This window comes from Thunnus albacares, chromosome 7, assembly GCF_914725855.1.
Source record: "Thunnus albacares chromosome 7, fThuAlb1.1, whole genome shotgun sequence".
NCBI lineage: Eukaryota > Metazoa > Chordata > Actinopteri > Scombriformes > Scombridae > Thunnus > Thunnus albacares.
Window position 1 is genome coordinate 20,600,488 of NC_058112.1, and position 23,560 is coordinate 20,624,047.

The window sequence follows — 23,560 nt, forward strand, 5'->3', positions numbered from 1 at the left end:
TCAAAAAAATTGAACGTAGGAGAAAAAACAAGTATCTATACAAAGTGAGAAAAATACCACAAAAGACAGGTGGTATAAATATGTAAATAAAATTTTATGATGAAGAATAAGTAAAAAATATGTTCTATACGAAGAGAGCTGTAGAGTTTAAAAAATATAATGTACAAGATAGTGACTGGGAATGTGCAAATGCTCACAGTATAAACAACAATGTAATGTGCTGTGATGTGCAAGTGTTACAAAGAATACAAATAATTACATTAATATAACATGCCACAGTTTTTATTTGGAATATATAGCTAACATCCCAAAGAGTTTTATATAAATGTCAGATTAGAAAATCTCCATGTCCAATCAGCTGCTCTGTGTCTCACCTCCAGATCTGAATATCACTTTAGTCTTTCTGTCCAGTTTAGGGAGAAACAAATTAACAGATTACAATTAGTTAGAAATGCCTTAATTTAACTTAATAATTATACTCAGAGTTGCTATGTTTATAGTACATCGAATGCAGCATAAAACAACAGTAATGCAATAAAAACGTGCTTCATTGAAGTTGTAGAGCTCAGTTTTTGTTCAAACTGTTTTAGAAAGGAACTGATGCAACTTGATAGTCATTTGTGAGACTGTTCGTGGTGCTGTTGAACTATTATACTGAGTTGTTTCTAATTTGTGTCAACTCCATTTATGTCATTTAAGTTTGACTAAACATTAGAAAAGGCTTTAGATACAATAGGTGCAGGCTGCCTGTAATAAACTGGCAACTGAGTGTGTTATAGGGTGGGTTTCCTTTTCAAAATGTTGGAGACGCGACTAAAAAAACACTATTAAAAATCTTGAATTGCTTCTTGTTCCAGCCCATAACTTAACATGAATAAAACTGTCTAGTATGAGTATTATGGTACTACATCCATGCGGCGACGCAGTTAGTTGGTAATCTCTTTCACGACAGTGTCGCAAATCCCACTGATTGTGGCAGATACTCCATGGAAACGAACTCGCGGCAGGAGTTTTGTTTACATGCGTGGGTAAGTTTGTCATCTGTAACTGTTTAATTGTTAAAGTTATGTGTGTGTGGTCGTGTAGTTTAGTGATCTCAAACACTCACCATCAGCAGGGCGGCAGTTCAGTTGTTGACGTTAACGTAGCACTTTGCTAACGTTAGCTTAACAGTCAACGAACTACCATCAGTCAGCCGTTAAGACTGGATTAACGGAACATTACTACTGATAGTTGGTCGTGTGTCCTGTTCAGTTTACTTTAGCTAGTAATAAATATGTCTGTCAGGGAGCCAACAGCTACGGGCAGCTGGGACAGGGACATGCGGAGGACCAGTTGGTGCCCCGGCTCTCTGACACCGCTGCTCTACGACACAGGACAGTCCGGGCTGTCGGCGGAGGTGGCGGGGGACACTCCGTGGTTGTTACCGGTAAGTTACTGAATGTGCCCTAACTACAGTTTTTCTTTGTTAAAATAAGTTTCTGACCGTCTGGTAACGTGTTGAATACTGTCACAGTCTGACTCTGAAAGTCCCAAGGGGTCTTTGGGCTCACCCCCCTGGCCAAATAAGTTACCTACAGTTTACCTATAAATAGATCCTGCATGGATTTTTATAGGCCTTGATATCTATTGTGTTTAGTGTTCTTGAGGGTTCTAAGTAAACTTATTATTTGTGTTGACTTTTTCTACATACAATGTTAGGTTCATCCACAAATGTAACCTGGTAAATATGTGCATTATTTTTGACTGCAATTACCTCTTGGGGCCTGTAGGATCTTTTTATAGGGACTTACTTAATTTAATGTATGCAGTCTTGATGGGGTAGAGGTCAATTTGGGAATGTTTCTTTTTGAGAATGCAGTTTAGCCTTCAGGTTCTTAAGCATTTATTTTAAAGTAATCTACCCATTTAATGTAAGCATTTTTTAGGCACATTTATGATTGTTACTATACAGAGGGTTTTACTTTTCTAGCTCCATATATGATATTGGAGGCTGACATATAATAAATTGATGTTTGGTATTTATGCTTTCCTATTGCACAAGGGGGGTGTGATTGGCTCCAGGCCTGTCACAAACCATTTGCCTGATGAAGATCTAGCACCAAAATGTCACAAATAAATGTATCATTGTAAGTTAGTGAGAGTGTGTGAGAGTTTGTTTGCAACTGTTTCTGTGTCATGCCAAACAGCCCATCACACATGGAGTTGTTACAAGACACAGTTGTATGTCAAACATCAAAAATATACAGCAAGACATTAAATGTTAAATCTTAACATCTAGCGTTACAGAAGTTTAGGTAACATAATGCTAATACACAAAATCCCAAATAAATTGTTCACTAAATAGCAAAAAGTAAGAAAGAAACTGCTTATACAAATTTTTAGCATGATAAAAGCATTTTTCCTTTTATCTTTTTGTCTAATAACTATTTTTACTAAACAATGGTGTGTTTTGTGTTGAACAGAGAATGGAGAGGTGTTCGTGTGCGGGCAGAATCACAGAGGCCAGCTGGGACTTGGTCACACCTCAGACATCTTAACTCTTCAACTCTGCTCGAGCCTGAATCAGAGGGTCACAAATGTAGCCTGTGGTTGGGATTTTTCTCTTTTTCTCACTGGTGAGCAGTGAGCACCATTTCACCCCTGGAAGTGATACTCTGTTTCACATATGCACCTCGATGCACTTGGTGATGGGTAAAATAGGATGACGACTTATTTGTCCTCAGAGGGAAATTTGGATTTCATAGCTGTCAAAAATAAGACAAGTCAGAAATGGAAGTACACAAGATGGCAGTAAGTGGACAACAGGACCAGTCCTCACAACCCTCCACACACTAATGCACCATTCATGTCCTATGGGAATCACTGTAATTACCAGTCTACCACTGCTAAATACCATTCATCACAACATCCAGTTTGTAATTACGACTGGGAAACTGATTTTTATAAAAGCGCCAATATGTCTGTCTCTGCGCTTAATGGCCGCGCATAGAGCTATATTGTCAATGCGCAGTGATGCAACCAGCTCTTCAATACTACAAGTGTTTTGAGTTGTCTGATGATATGAGTGCTTTCATGTCATAAACATGGGAATATTTAAATCACCCATGATGTGAGAGTCATTAGATTCACATTCCAAGTGATCGGGCTGTCCAAATACCCACGATGACTGGAAGTCTCTCATGCAGACTGGTTTTGCCTTTTAGGCCACAACTTCTGCAAATCTGCAATGTTACACACCCAGAATTCTTAGCACAGTAATATTAAAAATGGGAACCTTCCACACATTCAAAAGTGTACTGTTTCAGTATGTTTGAGTGTGTTATGGATGTTTTTTTATCTTTTTATATCACAGATTGTGGTAAATTATTGGCATGTGGCTCCAATGCATTTGGCCAGCTGGGTGTTGGACAGACAGTTAAACACTCTGCAGATCCACTGGTTATTGAGGTGAGTATATGGTAAAACGCAGTACCACCACTCTAATGTTTCCATACCTTTTTCTAATCAATCATGAGTGTTCAAAACTGCTGCATACCAACTTCACCTCATGTTCTATTTCTTTGAAGCAGATGTCTTTGTGCTGTTTGTTTTCAGAGTCTGAAGGAGCCAGTGGTGAGTGTAGCAGCAGGACTCAGACACTCACTCGCTGTTACTGGTAAGTTTGCATCATAAACTGTCCTCAGAATGTTTTCATCTGGCAGTCAATACACATATCCTCATTTTCTGTTCTGCCTTCAGATGCAGGCTGTGTATACCAGTGGGGAACAGGTCTATTCAGTCATGCCAAGAGAGCCCTCAGTCCTCACCCTGTCCCATCACACCTAAACTCTAAGATGCCTTCTCTGGTACCAGGTTAGTGGAACTTTATTGACATTAGGGAATATATGCCAGTGTATCACTGTAATGAGTGTGATGAGATTCTTGTGCCCATGTTGCAGGTCTGGATCAGAAGACATCACTTATTGTAGCTGCAGGCTCAACGCACTGTGTGTGCCTTACAGGTATTACACCAGCACACATAAGGGTCATTTACTTAGTATGAATTTGAGCCACTGACTTAGAAAAACATTCAGATCAACCTACATATTGCTTGTAGGATGTGTTGGAAATAACAAAGGCAACAAACAAAGCAGCAGATCAATTGAATTTAGCAGCCCAAAGGAAATAAAGGAATCACACTTGATTTAGCTTTGTGATTTTAAGATATAGGCATTCCAGCAACTTTTGCACCAGAAATAATAAGAAATAGCTTCTAAGCTGCCCAGAGTGCCCTCCAAAATAAACAAGGCTGGAAACTCCTTGTTTAGAATAAAAATCTAGTTTCTATTTATGCCTTAGAAGAGTATAAACTCACTTAATTGCATACTGAAAAAAGAGTAGGAGACAAATATAAGACAGGCTGTAATTTAAAAGCATTTCGAACAGTTCTTCCCTGGAAGCATTATCACTTGTACCAGTGAGTTTTCTTCCACTTCATGTTCATACATCATGTCTGGCCTCCAGTCTGTCTTGTAATCAGTGGACCAGCACCACTCAATTACTGCTCTGCTTTTCTGTTGCTGCCTTTGCTGGGTGAAGAGTAATGTCATTCCTGTCCTATGTGCAGGAGATGGTGATTTGTTTCTGTGGGGAAGCAACAAGCATGGCCAGCTGACCACCACAGAGCCCTTCTTGTCCTCTCCCACTCTGCTGAAGCGGTCACTACTAGGTGGAGAGACAGTTAAAAATGTGTGGAGCGGCTGGACTCACATTGTTGCCCAAACAGGTGAGGCACAATAACACATAAAGTGTCTGTGATGCTCACCAGGTTAACAGGATAGTTGCCGTATCTGAACGAGGTAATCCTTTTCAGAAAGCGGGAGAGTGCTCACATGGGGCAGAGGAAATTATGGACAGCTGGGCCGACCAACGTCAACCAGCCAGAACCCAGAGCGGCCTTCAGCAGAAGGTGACAGCCAGGAGGTTTACTTACCTGCAGAGGTTAAAGCCCTCTGTGGAGCAACACAGGTAAGACTCCTCAATGTTTGGCATATAAAAAATATCAATAACAACAAAGTATCTCTTAGATTTAATGTTGGTGTTACTGTTGATATACTGTATGGATTCTTGTGGTAGAAAATCTCAGTCAGTCCAGCAGGGGGAGGCAGACATCCACAAATGAAAAAGGTAGCTTAAGGTTGTTAAGCTACCTTCAGGCTCACAAAGAGCAGGTTCTCATATGATTGAAGATTGCAGAACCACGTAAAGCGCACACGCACACTGCCGTTATCATCCACAAGGGAGACAACCATTTACATTTAGTGAAGGCAGAGGTCTCTTCTCCCATAAGGGCAATTACGTGTGAGCTTCATGGGATTGCTGCAGTTAACCTGTAGTCTAAATAGCAGCAGCGTGGTAGGAGATCGTTGCCAATAAAGTGGATGTCAGGGACGGGCAAGGGCAAGCTCTGGATCATTCTTCCAATGTACAACGATCATTGCAGCAGCAATGGCAAATGTCAAGGCGTAGTCACCTTGTGTACGTAAAGCTAAAGGCAAGACGGATTAGCTGAGTGGACTATGAATCTCTCAGCCCACCCTACCATGTTAGTCCTCCTAACACTGTACATAAGCACCCACAGAGTCAATATTTAGCAAACTGTCACATCTTTATGAGGCATATGAACATTACTGGGGTAACAAATTATAACCTGTCAGTGGCTCAGGAATCATTGGGTGCACTTCTATTCATGGCTTGCCACAGTTGTATTTTATCAAAACTATGAAAAGGAGAGTAAGTAGTCCAAACTCTGTTAGCAAGGATATATACAATACAATTAATTTTATTGCTAATGCAAAAGCTACAGCAATCTAAAGAGGCATCTAGATAGCCCTGTCTCATGTTTCTACTCTTGTTCAGCTTTGTAGGTTTCAGGATCGGCATTTAAATGTGTCCTCTCCATTCCTACAGCAGTTATGAGTGGGGGAAAGACTATAGAAAAGGGCCATTAAATTGTAAAAGGTTTTGGTCGGCAAAGTCATGGCACACAGCCATCCTGAAGCGGTTGCATTAACAACTCCTCCTCCTCCTCCGGACATCCCAGCAGTGTGAATGTTTTTGAAAGATCTGGCTTTTCTGCTACGGGTTTCTGCTCTGCTTTCTGATGAAGCACTGTGGAGTGAGGGATTGCATATCGGAGCATTTAGTGAATTAACAGATAAAATCATCACTGATGATGTATGTAGTTTTGAATAAAAGCTGAATCACTACATCTTGACACATGTTTTATTTCAGTTTCGGAGCAAGTTTGGTTACAATGTGTCCCAGTTTCCATGTTGGCTTTAACAATCTTTGAGTATTACAGTCCTAAAATCTGCTTTCAGCAAACATATTAAACATCTTTTCAAATCTTCTTTTTCTCTGCAGATTGCATGTGGATCTGAACATAACCTCGCCATTTTAGGTGAGTGTATTGTCTCAAAAATGTCCTGACATTTTCTTGGCTTTTCAGCTCATTTTCCCTTTGGAAGTTATTTTCAAAGCCGTATTTGCCAATATCAACACCTGTAGTGCTGGGAGGGAAAAGATAATCATAAAAGTCTGATAACATAATACACAACTGTACTGGAAAGGTACAATGAAGAAGAGAAGTTTCTGAGAAGTTGAGCAAAAATACGTTAAACCTATTGGTTTCAGTAAGTCCAAGTGGCTGAAACAAGAGACACCACTTCTGGCCTGACATGGCTCTGGCTAATAGAATACATACAGGTGAGGCTAAACAGTTTCAAGTCATCCTCCTTGCTGTACCAAAGAATTAGTAAGGGAACTGTCTTATATTTTACAGTTGAATATCAGTGTGAAATAATAATCCTTCTGGTAATCCTGTGGTGGATTTCTGAGGTAAGCTCATTGCTCTGTGGCCTTTGCATCAGGAAGTAATTACAGCATGGATAGATGGGTATCATTGACAGAAGCAATTACCCGAACAGGCCTGTAAAAAGAGCTGAATTAACCACACACAGATTTACAGGCATGTTTTTCCAGTTGAATGTTTGGAGAGCAGTCTCCCTTTATCCACATAAGAACAGAACAGTCAAAACATATCCCTGAAAGAATACTTAACAAACAGACATATTTGAGTATTTGTGTTTCAAATTTACAAAGAGATTAGGCGTGCTTTTATTCTTTTCATGCTTTCCAAAAAGTCTTCTGCTTTTTCATAGTCACCGACTATCACTATAAAACATTTTAAAAGTAAAATCTTTCGCATTAAATTTTGAACACTGACCCAGTTTTTTACATCAGCATGAATATAAATACCGCAGATGAGCATTAAAATACAAGCATAGGATTCCGTTAGAGAGCAAACGCTGAACATTGCTGGTATTATTAAAAGCAAATGACTGTCTACTTTAATGTTCTGACCAATTTGAACAATTAACTAGATATGCCATTAAAATTAGGAAATTGTTATCGCATATCGTCCGTCATAATGACAGTTCTCACAAAGCACTGCTTTATGCTTTCAGAAGTTCAGTTATGAGATGAGAAAGCAGGGCAAGTAAAGGGAGTGCTCGTGTGAACCTCCTGCACCTCGCTCCTCTGCCATTGCTCCCCTCTTTTTCTCCTCTTGTCTTGAGCGCGATGGCAGGAGCAATGAAATAGCAAAACAGGATTGGAAGCAGAGACCTGAGTGCTGCTATTTCTGGTGCTGAAGTAGGTCAGGCAGAAAGGAACGGAGAGCATTGCATGCTGCTTATGATATCTGTTGCCTGCTCAGCCTTTGCCCATTTGCACCTGAGGAAGTGCTCCTCATGTATGAAATTCATCATCGATGGTCAGAGGTGGGAGACAGGCCAAAGGCGCTGTTGGCACAGCTCATCCAATCTGAGGAAAGATTTTTGTTAATGTGAACATTTTAAATTTAACGGGAATGTATTAGGACAAACACCTTACTCAATCGTTTTTCATTTGCACCTAAAGTATGATGTAAGTCAATCTTAAAAAAAAAAAAAAAAGCGCCTCCTGCAGATTGTATAACTCTGGTTTTTTTAATTAGGTGTGAAATTTAAAACCGTCGAATGTAAAACACAGTGACAGGATTTATTTACAAGGAAATGGCTTTTTGGTTTGAGTGTCTTGATTTTTATCCTTTTGTTGTGCAGAATATTGTGCAGGCACTTAGTTTCCATGGAAACACTGATGTGCTGTACTCCAGTCAGTGAGTCCATGAATTAAGCACAGCACCAAAATAAGGCTTTTTTCCCCAATGGACAAAACGTTTAAATACATTAAGTTCACTTATAAATAGTAACCAGCATGTTTACTGAATAACCTTCATCAAAGAAGGAGACAAATACAGTCAGTTAGAAACACATGCATTATCTTAAAGACCAGGCTACTTGTCTGTTTGTAATGCATAAGCCATAGCTGGCAGAATGTCACACTGACATAAGCTGCTGGCATGATATCTTGGTCTGTTAACTGACGAAAGCATATGTGTCTGTTGACGAATCCAAATCTTTGATACCGCCGATTTTCAGAGATGAGCTAAGAAAGCTGAAAGACAAAGAAAACCCCTCGATGAAAAAAAAAAAAAATGAAAAGACATGGCATGAAAGACACACAACTGCAGGATGGGGAAAGCTTGAAGATGTGTTACCCTTGAGAAGGCAAACTCGCTTCTGTTGCCATGGCAATGGAGCCTATTAGGTAACTGTGTTGCCATGGCACGTGTCTCCTCGGTGATGCAGACCTGACCACACCCACCAACAAGCTAACCAGCTGTGAAGTGCAGAGAGGCTTTATTACTGTCTGAGTGTCAGTGTTTGGAGCAGAGAGGCTGTGTGTGTGTACGTGTGTCTATGTGAGTGTGTGTGTACGTGTGTATGATTGCATGCTTTCTGTTTTGGGGGAGGGGGGTTGTTTTTTGCACCCTGTCTTTTGTCTCCAGGCTGCTAATTTTAGCTTACATGGTACAGTGCTGCAGACCCGTCTCTGTTCTGTCAGCTTCACTGACCCCTGACCCCTTTCCTTTTCAGGGGGGTGTCTGCTCTCCTGGGGCTGGAACGAACACGGCATGTGCGGAGACGGTTCCGAGACCGATGTCTTTGAGCCACAGCTCATTTCCGGTCTCAGACCTCTTCTCATTGGCTGTGGGGCCGGACACTCTATGGCCGTGTGCGCTGCGACGACTGGCTCAAGACAAAACTCTGCGCCGACTCCACTTCAGTAATATCGGAGCTGGAACATTTATTATTTATTATTCAGCATGTTACAATCAGAGACTGAGAGTTAACTCTAAAAACAGAATGACTTTGCGAATGAACACATTTATATTTACTGATTTACAGTTGGCTTATGAGAGCTTTGCATCACTTATATGTGATCATTTTAAGTGCCTTTAAAAACAGTAACTTTCACCTTCTGTTGGGCATCCTAAGCCCCATCAGCAGTTAACTGGCGAAAGCATGTCTGACTTCACACTGGACTTGTCATAAATACTGTCGTGTGGCTGGACACAGGCTGAATTATGTTTCAAGTGGACAGAGGCCATCATTTCTGTGACCAGACCATCAGTTTGATGGGCATAACTGGAGAGGGAGGGGGAGGGGGGTAGGCGATGGCTTTTGCAGGATATGGCCATGCCTATGGCTCCTGGTCCACCTGCCATGTTTGTCTTCCTGAACGATCATGTGAGGGATGGGCTAGACTGGTGCTGTAGCTCCATCTTCCTATGTCAGCGGTTTTATTGCTGTGATCTTGAGTGTCAGGAAGCAGTCAATCTCTGATCCACACCTTCATACTGAAAATCTCATGATTTACCATTTACACACAAAGTGCAGTATTTTTTCTTTGCCGACTGTCCATCACTCATTTATATTCTTGTCAGTCTCTGACATATTCTTTGAGGCTGTGTTTGTCCTATTGGCACCCTTTTCATACTTTATACTTCATTAATCCCTCTTGGGGGAAATTCGTCAGCTGTGTTTGACCCATCCTACATATTTATAAGCAGCGGGCATCCGCAGTGCAGCACCCGGCGACCAACTGCAGGTCTGAAGCCAACGCTGTGGTCATGAGGACTCAGAATGGCTCAAAGATGATATATTTGCATTGTATTTACTTTTCTTTTCATTTAGAAGTTTTTATTTTATGATAAATTTATGCAAACTAAATATGGAAATAGTATCACTGAAATTATGCACTGAGAATTTAATTAATGTGATTTTACCTGGATTAGTTTGAAAAAAATAAATCAACACTCGCTGAAAAATGATCATTTCTGTGTTTTTTTTATTTATCACTATTTATTGTACAAGCCTGAACTGTATTGGTCAGAAAAGACACAAAAAATCCCTAAACAACAAACCAATCAAAACGATCACTGAACACCTTATTGAGATAACTAACCACAAAATGCACGGTGTTCAAAACACACACTCTGAAGTCTCACTAAATGGCACACATTAGTTGCCTCTTGGTTGCGTTATTGATTCTGTTTAATGATAACAGCTGCTGTTTTTGTATTCCATGTTGGACATTGACCAGCACACTGTCCCCCCCATTTGTGCTCAGCTCTATTGTTAGATCCAGGTCTACTGTACCTGAATGCACACAGATCTTAGCAGGTTGTTGGCAGTGTGTATGCAGTTTGGTAAAAAGTTGGTCCCTTTTCACTAACTTTTCCACACAAACAATGAATGAATCTGTTTTTTGAACCCAGTGGCTGCCCTTGAATCAGGTATGCTCATTGCCTGCATTTAGATGATGATCCATATAGTGGTTCTTATCGTATCTGTGTGCTTTTTGAGTACTGAACTGATGCTTGGTTTCAATGGCTGGTGACCGATGGCTAATTTAAAATGAAACATGCATTAGTTCATCATGTTGGTTAAGCTATACTCCTGAATGATAAGAAGAATTTGCATAACAGAGGCACTTGTCCAGTATGATGTGTATAATGTTTTGGCATTGGTTAGTATTAAATACTAATATACCAATTTGCATGTGTGCAGAAAAAGGACAATATGCCAATTCTACATGATTGTCAATTGAAAAAGTACTACATAAAAACTACAATGTCTGAGCTGTGATATCAGTTAAGGTATTTTATAAATAAGCTGTCTTTTTTGGTTAAAGCACAGCTACATATAAAGACATAACATTCAGTTAATGTTGAATATCTTTCTGAATAATCCTTAATAAGATTTGCTAAACCAACTCAATCATTTACCATTTCCTAACAGCACATGTTGCCATTTTAATGCCTCTTTAATACAAGGTGAGAAGTATGACCTTCTCTTTTCTTTTATTATTTTTTAGTGGAGGTTATCTCTATGAAGTCTGAAAAACATATCAATGGAATGTTAAAAGTTCACTGGTGTAAAAGAGTGCAAAAGTCTACAAAAATGTGATCATGACAGTGCAAAGTTAACGATTTGTTTCCAACTGTTTAGTCTGGCTGACATGACAAGTGACAGGTTTTTTGCTGGAGGGGGGTGTGTGTTGGGGGGGGTGTGGGGGTGGTGATTAAACTTGGAGCAACATTTTTTTTTCTTTCAACAGAAGAAGCACACAAATATTTGATGATCTCTCAAAACATTGGTACACACAACTTGAGCACACAAAAAGCGTATTTACAGCACTGGCACACACCAAAAATAGGCACACAAATTACAACACAGTAACCAGTCACATATACTGAGCTACATAAGGCTTGACAACATAACTTCCTCAGTGCTACATCTATGCTGAGTTTGTGATGCACAGGTTGTCACTGTCACACCCATTTAAAAATACTAAGTAATACACACAACAATGCTACAGCGCTATCAGGTGGGTGATGGGCCATTATGGGTCATACACATAGTGGTTGGTACACCATGGTTCATAACACAAACTGACTCAGTTGGTTGTCTGCTCCGATGCTGTCGCTGGGTCTCTATAAACATATAAAAAAACAATAACAAAAATAAATTATTACACAAATTATGTATAATGGTGGAAATGATGGCGATGATGGATACCTCTGAGGTGCGGGGAGAGGTGGAATGACACTGGCTTGGAGAGTAAAGAAAATGTGCTCCGTTAGTTCCTCATGGTAAAGACAGGTTTACCATGTATTTCCCATGCTTAGCCAAGGCATCAGACAAAGATGTATTGTCTGTGTGCAGAGGTTGGACTCTGAGTCGGTTAATAAACATGCCCAATCATGCTGCGTTTTACAGGTTGATGTACAGTAGTTCAGTCGTTGTCATGCGTTTGTATACTTAGCGTCATGCTCTCACAGTCACCTCGTTTGTTTGTTTTTTAATGTTCTCTTTGACCTGTACGCAGGTAGACAAGAGGGTCAAACAGCAGTTGAATGTACTAGCTGAACGCTAGTGGGAAAAGAAAGATGTGTATGCATGTGCTGTTGAATAAAAACGGAGTCTAAACGCTCATTGAGTATAAAATTTATTTCATGCAAGGACTTATATTTACATATTTTATTTGAATACTTTTCTTTTGCATAAATGTAAAATACATGCATTTACCTTTCCCCAAGTAGACCCACATCCCATACTGTTTCGTATTGTACTTTTTTTTTTCACTTGAATTGCATGAGCATATAATTCACCTGCATCTCTTCACATCAAATCTTCACAAGTTTTTTTTTTTTTAAATATATAACGTCCATTAATTACCACAAGAGACATGACTCGAAATGTAAAACTCTGCTCATTCAGAATAAAAACAAAACTTAGATGACTTGCTATACTTATATCTTCTAGAAATTTTTGACATGTTTGATTGGTCAACATAAAAATTTGTTAAAGTGCCCTGAAAGACTTGTGCATAATTATTGGGACAAGTATCAATACATTTGTAACAGTAACAGTATTGATGTTTTAAATCAATAGACACACATGCTGCAGGAGTCATCATGACATCTCTGGTTGGTCATAACTCGATATATTTTGGCTCTGTGGAGTTGCCTGTCTGGTCCCCTTTAATAATATTTTGTGCTTTATCATACAAAAAGTTTTCTTGAGATGGGGACTATTAAATGTGTATTTTCAATTTTTTTTTTTTTTTGCTTGTACCTATATGTCTCCTAAAGGTTAATTCTTAGTTTGCTAAATGTCTGTAGTGTAACAATAATAACCAAAAGGGCATTTTTACTGTGATTAAGGGTACGAGAGTGGTGCAAAAGGTACAAGGTGCACCTTATAAAATAAAGCTTTCGTTACACTGTTATGAGCATGGTATAAAGTGTATTGATGCTACACTGGGAGCACTTGTATCATGTCAATTTATTACTCACTTTTGCTCTGCCTCACCAGGTATGAAGGCACCGTTGTTTTTATAATTCATGAGTCTTGCCTTAATTTAGGCATCACAGCAGTAATAGAAGTTGCTGCAGACTACTGATACTGTTTAAAAACTCATAACTACCTGTAAATATATCTGTATAAAAACTATTTATGCTCATAACAGCATTAGTTGGCTTTGTGACAGATTGTTCAAGTTAAATCACACTATTTTAGTTGGAGGCCCCAGTCAAATGAATACAAGAAAATAAATATATGAATTTGGGGAAAGGCAAAGAATGGCGGCTACATAAAAATCTCTGCTATGACTGAGTCTCTTGTAAAGCTGTCTCAAAATGCATAAAAAATGACAAAGCTTTAGAAGCTTTTGAAAGAAAAAAGTTTTCATACAGGTACTGCGATACAGTTAGCTTCTTGTTGAACATAATTTCTCATGCAGTTCATGCAAATGAACAAACAGTTTTAGTTCTGTTGACATTAGCTGTATTCATCACTAGTATCATAGGAATTGTCATCATCTCCATATTGCATTGGACATCATGAACATCATGTTCATTTTTTTTTTTTTTTTTTTTGATGGCCACTCCTATAACATTGAGTCTGGATTGCATTGTCAGAATTATAACGTCTCTACTTTGCAACGTACAAAGCACTTGAGAGGAGTTCCCTTAACAGCTGGCAATGGTACCTTTTAGATATGTTGGAAAGCCATGTATTGTTAATGTCCAGCATATTATTAGTAGGGGTTACATCTTATGAAAGTTTCTTTCACAGAATTGTAAAAAGCAGATGAGATAAAGAGTTATTGGCAGAAGAGTATATGAGATCAAAAGCAACAGAGCAACAGGCAATGAAGTAAACATAGGGAAAGAGTGGGGTTAGCCTGTGGTAGAAGTAGAACAGTGCTTTGTCTGCAACTGAGGTGACCCATGCAGAGTGGCATGTGCCAATGTTTTCTAGTCTAGGATATGATGACACACCCAAGGAGAACACTTGGGAAGCTTGAGTATTAGCACAGTTAAGATACAGTTTTCCAGAAAATAAATAAATAAATAAATAAATAAAAATGGAAAAAAAGCAGGAGCGAAGGCAAGTGTAAAATCAAAATCTGACAGGAAAGATAAAAGGAGGAGTGTGGACTGGCCTTCCAATGGCATTGTGTCTGCTACTCAACCATGCTACATAATGGATGGGATGGGAGAATGTGAGTGCTGCATTAGACAGGGTGGGCTGCAGGGCAGGGCGGACACTGAGGACACTCCAGAGGCATCCCCGCTCATGCCAGACATGCTGTTAAGGCTCCAAGGCTTTTCATAACCTTCAGTTGAAAAACAGAGAACGTTCTGAGTACACTGCAGCACTGAATCCATGACAAAATGTTTTGGTGTTCCTCACTGGTAATACTACACCTGTTGCTTTCTTGTTTTTGTCTCCAAAGAAACAGGTCAACACAGACTTGAGACAGATTATTATTCTCCATGCATTTGAGTGCATCAGGAGTACAACAGCATGCACCGGGTGGTACTGGAATGGTTAGGAGTATAACACCATAAAAGACTGTTAACAGGTAGGCACCTCAGGCAGGGAATGTATCTCAGCTACAAGTAGAATTTCATACTGTTCGCCATTTACTGTTAATGTGCCGGCTGCACACACAGCTGGAGACTAATGTGTCTTTCTTAGGAATGTGTTGAATATTTATATCAAATAAATAAAACAAACTAAAGGGGCTTAACCCTGTAATTAAAAATCAGTAAACTAGAATTTGGCCCATAATGATAATAATAATAATAATAATATTTGACATTGGCCTTCCTCCATTTGTGTTGTGCTCCTTCACCATACTGATAGCACCCATCAGCAAGACACTTCATGCACCATTATGATCAATGTATCATAGTCAGGATCCCGCATGGTATTTATCATTAAAACACATATACATACATGGTACACGCATAGCACATAAATACTTTCTTAGGCATGTAAGACAACATATTCTAGATCATAGAAATCTCGAAAATAGCTTTCTTACTGGTAAATAAATAAATAGGGGTTTTACATTATGCATGGTATCAAAAAATATATTATGTAGATGTGGACAATTATTATTGACATTTGTGGTGATTGTGCTTGGCCTTAACAGATGTTAATGTGATTTGGAATATATACAATTCTCAAGGGGATGATTGAGGAGAAGCAGCTGACGGCGTGTGAAGGTTGTAATAAGAGGTTTGTAGTTGTGTGTGTGTGTGTGTGTGTGTGTTTGTGTGTGTGTGTGTGTGTGTGTGTGCGTGTATGTGTGTGCGCACGCGTGCGTGTGTGTGTGTGTACATGTGCATGTGTGTGCGCGCGTGTGTTTGTGCCTGTGAAAAACTGAGGTTTAATACTCAGCAAAGAGGGAAAAGAAAGCGTGTCCTGTCTACGGGTCTACAGGGTGTCAGTGTCTTACGGGGGCCTGTGATTGGCTGTTACGGTACGTACCCCTCCTCACTCTGCCCCCTGTGTGGTTGGGGCGTTCAGCCGTGGTGACCAGGAAGCATGGCCGCTCTCTCTCGTTGGGACTGAAGATTTCCTCCGGCGATATGGCCTGGTCTATGTGAGGACAGTCTTCGTTGGCCAGAGCTGCGCTAGCTGCCTCACCGTTCAGCTTTGAATCTTAAGAAAACAATAAAGGAAAGAAAACAAAAACAAACGAAAAAAATCTGGTTTCATATACCAGCTTTTTTCAGAATTTAAGTGCTACATTTTTTTAATATATACACGTTACGCTACAGCCTGAATGCACACAGGGATTAACTTGTGCAATAATACTGCATGTGTAGCTTCTGTCTAATGTTTGCCTTGCACTCTGTTGTTCTTTATGTTTTTGAGCACATCTTGTATCAGAGGTCTGTGTATATTTGCACTTATGCCACAAGAGGATTTCAAGGGGAAATCTAGTTATTCCGGCGTCTACTCACATGTTCTTAACATTAGAGATACATGATAACAGACTCTCGGTCTTAAAAGAGAGGAGGAGTGAATCACTGCATTAAGAAGTGCAAAATCAATATCAAGATTACTCACGGTCTGCCTCAATCTCTCTATTCTCTTATCCGGAGTCGAATATGCTTTTCATCACATATTTTATTGATTGTTCTGTGGGAAACTCATTTGTTTAATCTCATGCCTGAATCATCAGCTGATTGTAGTGTGGGAACAGACAAACAATGAAACAGCTCAACAGTTGTATGGCTGCTTCAGGAGGACAGAGAAATGATGATGAGACAACAATATATCAGAATGTGTTGGTCGTATTTAAAGGCTCTTGTCTTCGTGTCTTACCTTGAAACTTTATCTCGAAAACGTCGTCATGGGGGATGGGGCTCTGTGGTTGGGAGCTGATGCTTGACTTACAGAAGTTAGGAGAACCTGGTTGGGGTGCCCGAGGGATATGCCTATTTTTTTTCTTTGGTAGTTTCTGTTTCGCCATGGCCAGGGAGTAATACATTCCAAAGTTGTTGACAATCACAGGGACGGGCATAGCGATGGTCAGCACACCTGCCAGGGCACACAGGGCTCCGACCAGCATACCGGAGGTCGTCTGAGGGTACATGTCTCCATAGCCGAGGGTCGTCATGGTCACCACAGCCCACCAGAATCCGATCGGGATGTTCTTGAAGTGTGTGTGCTCGCTTGCTCGGGGGTCGTTGGGGTTTGCTCCAATCCGTTCAGCGTAGTAGATCATAGTGGCAAAGATTAGGACACCAAGAGCGAGGAAGATGATAAGCAGCAGGAACTCATTGGTGCTGGCCCTCAATGTGTGACCCAGCACCCTCAGACCCACAAAGTGACGGGTGAGCTTGAAGATACGCAGGATCCGCACAAAGCGGACCACTCTCAGGAAACCCAGCACGTCCTTCGCTGCCTTTGAGGAGAGCCCGCTGAGGCCCACCTCTAGGTAGAAGGGCAGGATGGCCACAAAGTCGATGATGTTTAGGGCGTTCCGAATGAAGTCAAATTTGTTCGGGCAGAAAGTTATTCGCATTAGAAATTCGAAAGTGAACCACACCACACAAACGCCTTCAATGTAGGTGAGGTAGAGCGCAGTCTCAGTCTCCTGGTAGGTGTGCTCCACTGTGATGTTGTCCACCACCTCCAGCTCAGTGCGGTTGATGATGGGGTTGAAGGCCTCGTGGGTCTCCAGACAGAAGGTGGTGATGGACACCAGAATAAAGAACAGCGAGGCCAGAGCCACCCACTGAGCAGGAAATATAAAGGGCGCAGAAAAGGCAACAGAGGGGAGAGAGGAGAGGGAAGGTGGGGAGGGCAGAGAAGGACAGAGAGGAGAATGAGCACAGTAATACATGCAATGTAATCAAGCTCAATGGCCCAGCAGCCATTCTTAGCACGACACAATGCAATTCAATCTTTTATCTAAGACAATGGCATCTGGTTTGACAGTGACAGTGGCATTGACACACTCTCTCACTCCCCCTTCTTCCTCTGCTCTCTGCGTGTCTTAATTCAGAAGTGTCATTGCAAAAGGAACAATCAATGCGAGCTCGACATTCTTGCTTCTCTTCCCCCTGCTGTACCTCAAGGTCATGGCATTTTCAAGGGTATGCTACATGCAGAATTACAAAGAGCCAGCAGCAGCAGCAGACAGGACATTAGTGTCAACCACCATGACTAAATTTAACTGGGGCTCTTCCCTTCAGCACCATCACTACAGTTGGTCTTTTCCCTACACAAGGTCATACTGGCCAGATGATCAACTCCTGGGAATCGTAGTGAGCTGAGCCTCACTGAGCAGAGGACAGATTCTTATGAGTAACGTATATTTCCCTTAATGGCTAAGGAGTACTTTAGCTTTCATCATGCATCGATTGGATGATCACATTTCATCACATTTAGGTTCTGATATTTCTGATGCATACTACATGAGTGTAATAGATACAGTATTCCCTCCTGAGTATTGATTGCAACCCTGTCCCTATGTTATCATCCTCTGATCGTACTGGTTTACATTACTGTATGTGTTACCGCTCACGCACTGTATGGAAGTCTGAAATGGAATTAACATCTGTATCTTCAACAGATGTGTTGGAATGTAAGGTCAATAGACCTCTGATAGACAATCAGTTGTTGGACAGAGAAACAGACAGGCACAGTGTATAGCTACTCAGTCATTCATCCTTTGAATCACAAAATTTGGATCAATAGCAGATTATTCATGCATGAGGATGTCTTTATGAGGGTAAGTGAGGCTCTGTAGTGCTTCTAAAACTACTGCAAAGCATTTTTAAGTAACTGGGAGGAGTAATGAATGAATGAATCATGGCGGTAAGTTGGAGCAGGGCATGTCTGGGCATGAGGAAGTCTTATTTTCCACTGAGCATCTTTTCATAGTGTGTCACTAAGGAAGGCATGCAGCACGAGATGGAAAACAGGCCCTCATCATAACATCTCATCACTGGCAATTCATCGCATTGTGCTGAGGAAATCACTGCTGCTTATGAATGTCTGCTTCCCATCTTTGATAGTATGATTGTCTAGAGGGAAACTGTGTGTTAGAGGTGACTTCAGTTCTGTCAGCAGCACTATCCTCTTTTTTTCAGTGAGACAACATCACTGTTTACCATCTGAATCTCACAACTCAAACTAAACCAAGAAAAATGGAGTGACTGCAGTTTACTATAGATATAGTATGTAAATGGCTTTGTGGGTTTTTAAATTGTTTAAATTCAGTACATATCCATCTTTCAAACAAAATGGCGGTGACATTTTACTGTAATGCAATCAAATACAAAATCACTGACAAAATGAACTTGTGCGAAAGCTGATAATGTTCAGTTTTTGTTGATGCAGTCTCAGGGAGATGTTGATTCAATTTTGTGGCAATTCTTGAGGCATTAGTATGTGGAGTTGTTCTATTGGATTGCATAATATTGTTGTTTGGTCCACCCCCTCTACAGTGTGTTCTGTGCAAAATAACAAGTACACCCTAGAATGTAATACTATCCAATATATCCACACTGAAAACTACAACATCCAAAGATAACATAGAGTGGAAAAAACAAACCAAAGTTTTGATTACCAACCAGGAAAAACAGGCAACTTCTCTGAGGCCTAAAAAGCCACAGATTCATTGTCACTTGATTTGTGGTGATTTGATTCATTGCAAATTTGTTTGGGAATGTCTGTGTTTAAATTCACATGGTGCATATTCTTAAATATGTTTGTGTTTAACTAAATTACCACAAACACAGTTAACAGGGGCCCACAACTTATTTTTCCCTGGGGGCACCCTAGTGACTAAATTAGAGCCTGTCAACATCTCACCAATAGTCTTAACAGAAATGTGATATTTTAAGCTTCATTGACAGTAGAACTGAATTAATTAGCTGATTAAATGATCAAATATCAAATCAAATAATCATTTGCGTTCTTTTCTAAGCAAAAATGCCCAAAAATACTTTTTGTTTTTAGATCCTTGGTTGGAGAAAAAAAAGCTGTTTGAACACGTCAACATGGGCTGTAGGACATCGTGAGGGCATATGACATTTTGTGGCCCAAATGATTAACTGATTAATGGAGAAAATAAATCAGATTAGTCAGATTAATTGATAAACTGCAGCCACTAACTGACAAGTGCACTTGTTATTTTGTCAAGCTCTTGTGCATCAATTCACTAGAGGGATGAGAAATCAACATCACCAGAAAGCCTCAATCTTGTGAGCTACTTTCATGTGGACCACTGATGCCTCCTGACATACTGGCTCACTCAGCCCCCTGAACATCCCACCCTTCAAAGGATGCATCTTATCAGTCCGCCTCTTAAATTATGTGCCTTTGTGACAGTTAGGAACACTGTGGTCTGGAGGGAGGGTGACAGGCGAAGATTGTTTGCTCCTTATTGACTAATTCTCACTGTTGCTGGCAAACCACAGGCCTACAGTGATATGCAGTGACAGGGGTTTTCCACTGATGTATCCACTGCGAATAGAGTCCGTAATTAACTCTGAGGCTCAGTTCTAATTAATCTTCTTGCCAGTCATGGTGGAACTCTGTCAATCCCTGCTCTGCTTTTGTCTTGCTCTCTGTTAAAATGTAGGACACATCTTAGGAGTTTTCTGCTTTGGGAATTTTCCCTGCATGCAGAAGGTGAAATTTGAAAGGAGAAGTGTGTGTGAGTTAAACCGCTTTCACTAATGCTTGCTGTAAGAGTGAGAACATGTCAATACAGTTTACACTTGCGGGATGGGGCCTGATAACTAATTACACCAAATCGGCCTGCAACAGCTGTCAAAGCAGCGTGCAGCACAGCGGTCTGTAAAGGGGGGCACTGGTCAAAAAAACAAAAAATCTGAAGGTGTAAAGTCATTTCATTGTCAGTTTTGAGAGGCATTGCGCCCAAATGGAAAACTGCCCATAACAATGACCAAAAATGTCACCTCTCACAGCAACCTAATTTTGTCTGGAGGTTTGCCACTGAAATGTTGGTGGTGCCAAAGATCTGGTTTCCTAATGTGTTGCTGACCTATTTAACTGGCCTGCCCAGGGACCCTTGTGTCCTGGAAATATCAGTCCAAAGACCTGTGAGAGTCAGTGTTTTCTTATCTTCTCCCATGAGATAGACAAGGGTGGGAGTAATTGTCTGCATGTAAATGATTTTGACAGATGAGGTCTTTGGTTGATTTTTTTTTACTCGTCCGTCTCTGAACAGTCATGCTGTAGAGACCCCGGGAGAGCAATTTCAAGGTCATCAAAAGCCTTTTAAAGCCTCCCAGATACATCAATCTTTGTTTCACCAGCAAGAGACACAGACAAAGTCAAAACTAAATTCATATTCATGCAGCTTTGACTGTTTCAAACCAAGAAAACACTTTGGAGTATTTTTAAAGCCCAGAATGTGCTTATGATAACTCCTAATGATGTCCTCAAATCTTAAGTTCAACAGGAAAAGCAAAGCTTATAGCACAAGCAAACATCTTAGACTTGAAAGCGACTTACCCTTGCATATTTAGAGGAGTATGGGTCCTCAAACAGAGCCCAAACATGTTTCTGCCACCGGCTCCACAAGCTCCCACTCCTGGTGTCAGGACAGTCTCCATGCGCCAGCCTCCTTGTCATCTCATCCACTTCATCTTCACCATGGTCCTGCTCTGGCTCCGCATCATCGCTCCCCAGGTCTAACAGGCCCCCCCCGCCGAAACTATCAAGGGCCTCCTCTGCCTCCCGGTGCTGGCGATAGGTCATCCAGCAGCATGGCTCCACGTCTGTCTCATCAATGCCCCAGAAGGCCAGTTCCTCCTCATAGAGGGGCCCGCAGACATCAGCCGGGCAGTGCAGTTTACCTGTCCTGTAGTAATTAAGGATATGTGCAAAAACGCCAGGGTGGCGGTCGAAGAAAAATTCCTCGATCTTGGCATCATAGTCAAAGTGGTTGGGTGCATCAGGCTCGGCCAGCCAGGACAAGCGAGTGCCAGGTAGGGTGCGCAGGGTGCTGCGGTATGTCTGATGTCTGATCCCTCCCACGTTAATCACAATGCGATCCTTGTCGTCGCTCAGGCCCATTGCGTCCCCTAGGCATTTCTCCCATAAGTTCCCTTCATCGCAAAGGTAAGTCTAGGCGCACCGTGCAACCATGCACAGCAGTAATTACACACAAGGAAACAATTACCTAAGGAAAGCTGCGCGCAAAGCCACCTGTCGTTTCTTACCAACTATGAAAGAAATCAGGACTGCTTGACACGCATCAGGCTACATTCCCCTTTAAACCCTGTATTTTCTACAAGCAGCTGCCATGCGACTGGGTGATCATAGACGCTTATAGCTGCCAGACTCTATAGAATCGAAATCCAAAATGATTGCAGCCAATGGCATCACATTAAGAATGGACGTCACATCGTCGGTAAATCCAAGATGTCGAGATAAAAGGACAGACGCTGGCGATGTTCCCCCCCCTGCCAGCAGAATAGACCCAGCTCATTGGACTCCCCAGGTTGTGGTAATTGATCAGATCGGTCCTGAGCAGGTTTATGACTTTCACAGCAAGGTGACTGCGGTGGTGCTGAACGGACAGCGCCTGTCCGGCAGCTCCTGATGGAGACTCGGAGCTGCTCAGTCCCTCCTCTGTTGCTGCCTACAGACTCACCTCCTTCACACCGACGCTCTCTCTCTCTCTCTCTCTTTCTCTCTCTCTGTCTTTCTGCGTTTAACGATACATTATACAGCAGGTCTTTGTCTCAGCAGAGAGATGTTTTCCTCCTCAGAGACTTTTCTCCTCTCATTCATGTATTGTTGAGCGCCAAGAAGAAAACATCCACAGTCTGTGTGAAGGGAAGGAAAACTGCTTTTCTGTGCTGCGTGGTTAAATAAAGAAAAGCAGGGATGAGAGGGCGACAGACCTCCTCAAAAACGCCCAAACTGCCTGCTCTTCACACCGTGCTCAGCTCTTCTCTCGCATCACATGGAGCATGCCCAGTGAAGGACCCTGCTGCATTTGTTAAAACGCGCTGTCAAGTTCTCCAATTAAGGCTGTTAAAACTGTCATCGCCGCCCGATATTTCTTTCTCCCTCTCACTTAACGTCGTCGCTCAGAGGGTTATGGTCGGTCAGCGGCTTTAACAGCGGGACTCTTCATCTTCATGCACAGCTGCTTGGAGAAGGTGTGACCCTGGAGCCATGAACGCGCACGTCCGCCCATAACATCAAAAGAAAAGATTGTGATTTTATGGCTTATGTGTTTAACAGACTGAAATCACATTGTTGACAGTCTGAATGGGTGACACTGCTGCTCTCACAGTGGAGATATTCTCAAACACAGAGTTAGGAGAAATTATGTTTTGCGCAACTCCAAGTGCTGCACTGCTCTGTATAATAATTAGCTAGTGTGCGCAAGTGTTTAACCTGCCAGCAGAGTGCGCCATTGCTCACTACAAAGGAAAGTTTTATGGTCCCATTTATTTTGCGTTTTTGTTAATTAGCGTGAGATCTCAAAAAAAAAAAAAAAAAAAAAAAATTGTCCACAGATTAAAATATGGAAAATTAGGCTTTGAACCAAGGAACAATGGCTTAGTTTTTGGCGCAGATCCCGGTGCAGCTGAAGGATTTCTTAATTAGGACATTTTATAGCTCATTTTAGGTATTTTCTTACACTTACTTGAATGAGACAATGTAAAAGAATGGTGCACATGTAGACCTATACTGTGATGCTTCATGTTGTTTTATTTACTATGTTCTAAAACAACAGCTGCTCTAATTTTAAACATGCATCA

At 41.2% G+C, this 23,560-nt stretch overlaps 2 protein-coding genes across 5 annotated transcripts; one reads left to right on the plus strand and one right to left on the minus strand.

Annotated features, from left to right (window-relative positions):
- Positions 1–919: 919 nt before the first annotated feature.
- sergef (secretion regulating guanine nucleotide exchange factor) lies at positions 920–15,522 on the plus strand. 3 transcript variants are annotated; one of them, XR_006404202.1, is made up of 12 exons: positions 920–1,028; positions 1,288–1,429; positions 2,466–2,618; positions 3,356–3,450; positions 3,598–3,658; positions 3,742–3,855; positions 3,942–4,004; positions 4,610–4,768; positions 4,856–5,010; positions 6,409–6,445; positions 14,737–14,865; positions 15,442–15,522. XR_006404202.1 is itself a non-coding variant. In XM_044356943.1 (11 exons), exons 1-11 carry the CDS (start codon positions 987–989, stop codon positions 14,784–14,786), a joined length of 1,071 nt encoding a protein of 356 aa, XP_044212878.1. In that variant the 5' UTR covers positions 920–986; the 3' UTR covers positions 14,787–14,874. The 3 variants fall into 3 exon arrangements, 2 of the variants coding, with proteins under 2 accessions (XP_044212878.1, XP_044212877.1); XM_044356943.1 differs by lacking the exon at positions 15,442–15,522 and having other exon boundaries at positions 14,737–14,874; XM_044356942.1 differs by lacking the exons at positions 14,737–14,865; positions 15,442–15,522 and adding an exon at positions 9,024–10,261.
- On the minus strand, positions 9,845–23,469 carry kcnc1b (potassium voltage-gated channel, Shaw-related subfamily, member 1b). 2 transcript variants are annotated; one of them, XM_044356921.1, is made up of 4 exons: positions 21,294–22,966; positions 16,623–17,538; positions 15,780–15,953; positions 9,845–11,926 (listed from the first exon to the last, which is right to left on the minus strand). In XM_044356921.1, the coding sequence occupies exons 1-4, from the start codon at positions 21,855–21,857 to the stop codon at positions 11,817–11,819; spliced, it is 1,764 nt and encodes a 587-aa protein (XP_044212856.1). In that variant the 5' UTR covers positions 21,858–22,966; the 3' UTR covers positions 9,845–11,816. The 2 variants fall into 2 exon arrangements, with proteins under 2 accessions (XP_044212856.1, XP_044212854.1); XM_044356919.1 differs by lacking the exon at positions 9,845–11,926 and adding an exon at positions 12,425–14,616 and having other exon boundaries at positions 21,294–23,469.
- Between the last annotated feature and the right edge of the window lie 91 nt (positions 23,470–23,560).

What these genes read in the sequence shown, in the direction of transcription:
- sergef (XM_044356942.1), top strand. Translation starts at nt 987, where the DNA reads ATGGAAACGAACTCGCGGCAGGAGTTTTGTTTACATGCGTGG. An exon ending in TTTTTCTCTTTTTCTCACTG is followed by an intron (nt 2,619 to 3,355) that starts GTGAGCAGTGAG and finishes TTTATATCACAG; the next exon opens with ATTGTGGTAAATTATTGGCA. An exon ending in GATGCCTTCTCTGGTACCAG is followed by an intron (nt 3,856 to 3,941) that starts GTTAGTGGAACT and finishes CCCATGTTGCAG; the next exon opens with GTCTGGATCAGAAGACATCA.
- kcnc1b (XM_044356919.1), bottom strand. Translation starts at nt 21,857, where the DNA reads ATGGGCCTGAGCGACGACAAGGATCGCATTGTGATTAACGTGGGAGGG. An exon ending in ACTCCTCTAAATATGCAAGG is followed by an intron (nt 17,539 to 21,293) that starts GTAAGTCGCTTT and finishes TTTCCTGCTCAG; the next exon opens with TGGGTGGCTCTGGCCTCGCT. An exon ending in AGGGGGCAGAGTGAGGAGGG is followed by an intron (nt 14,617 to 15,779) that starts GTACGTACCGTA and finishes TTTCAACTGAAG; the next exon opens with GTTATGAAAAGCCTTGGAGC.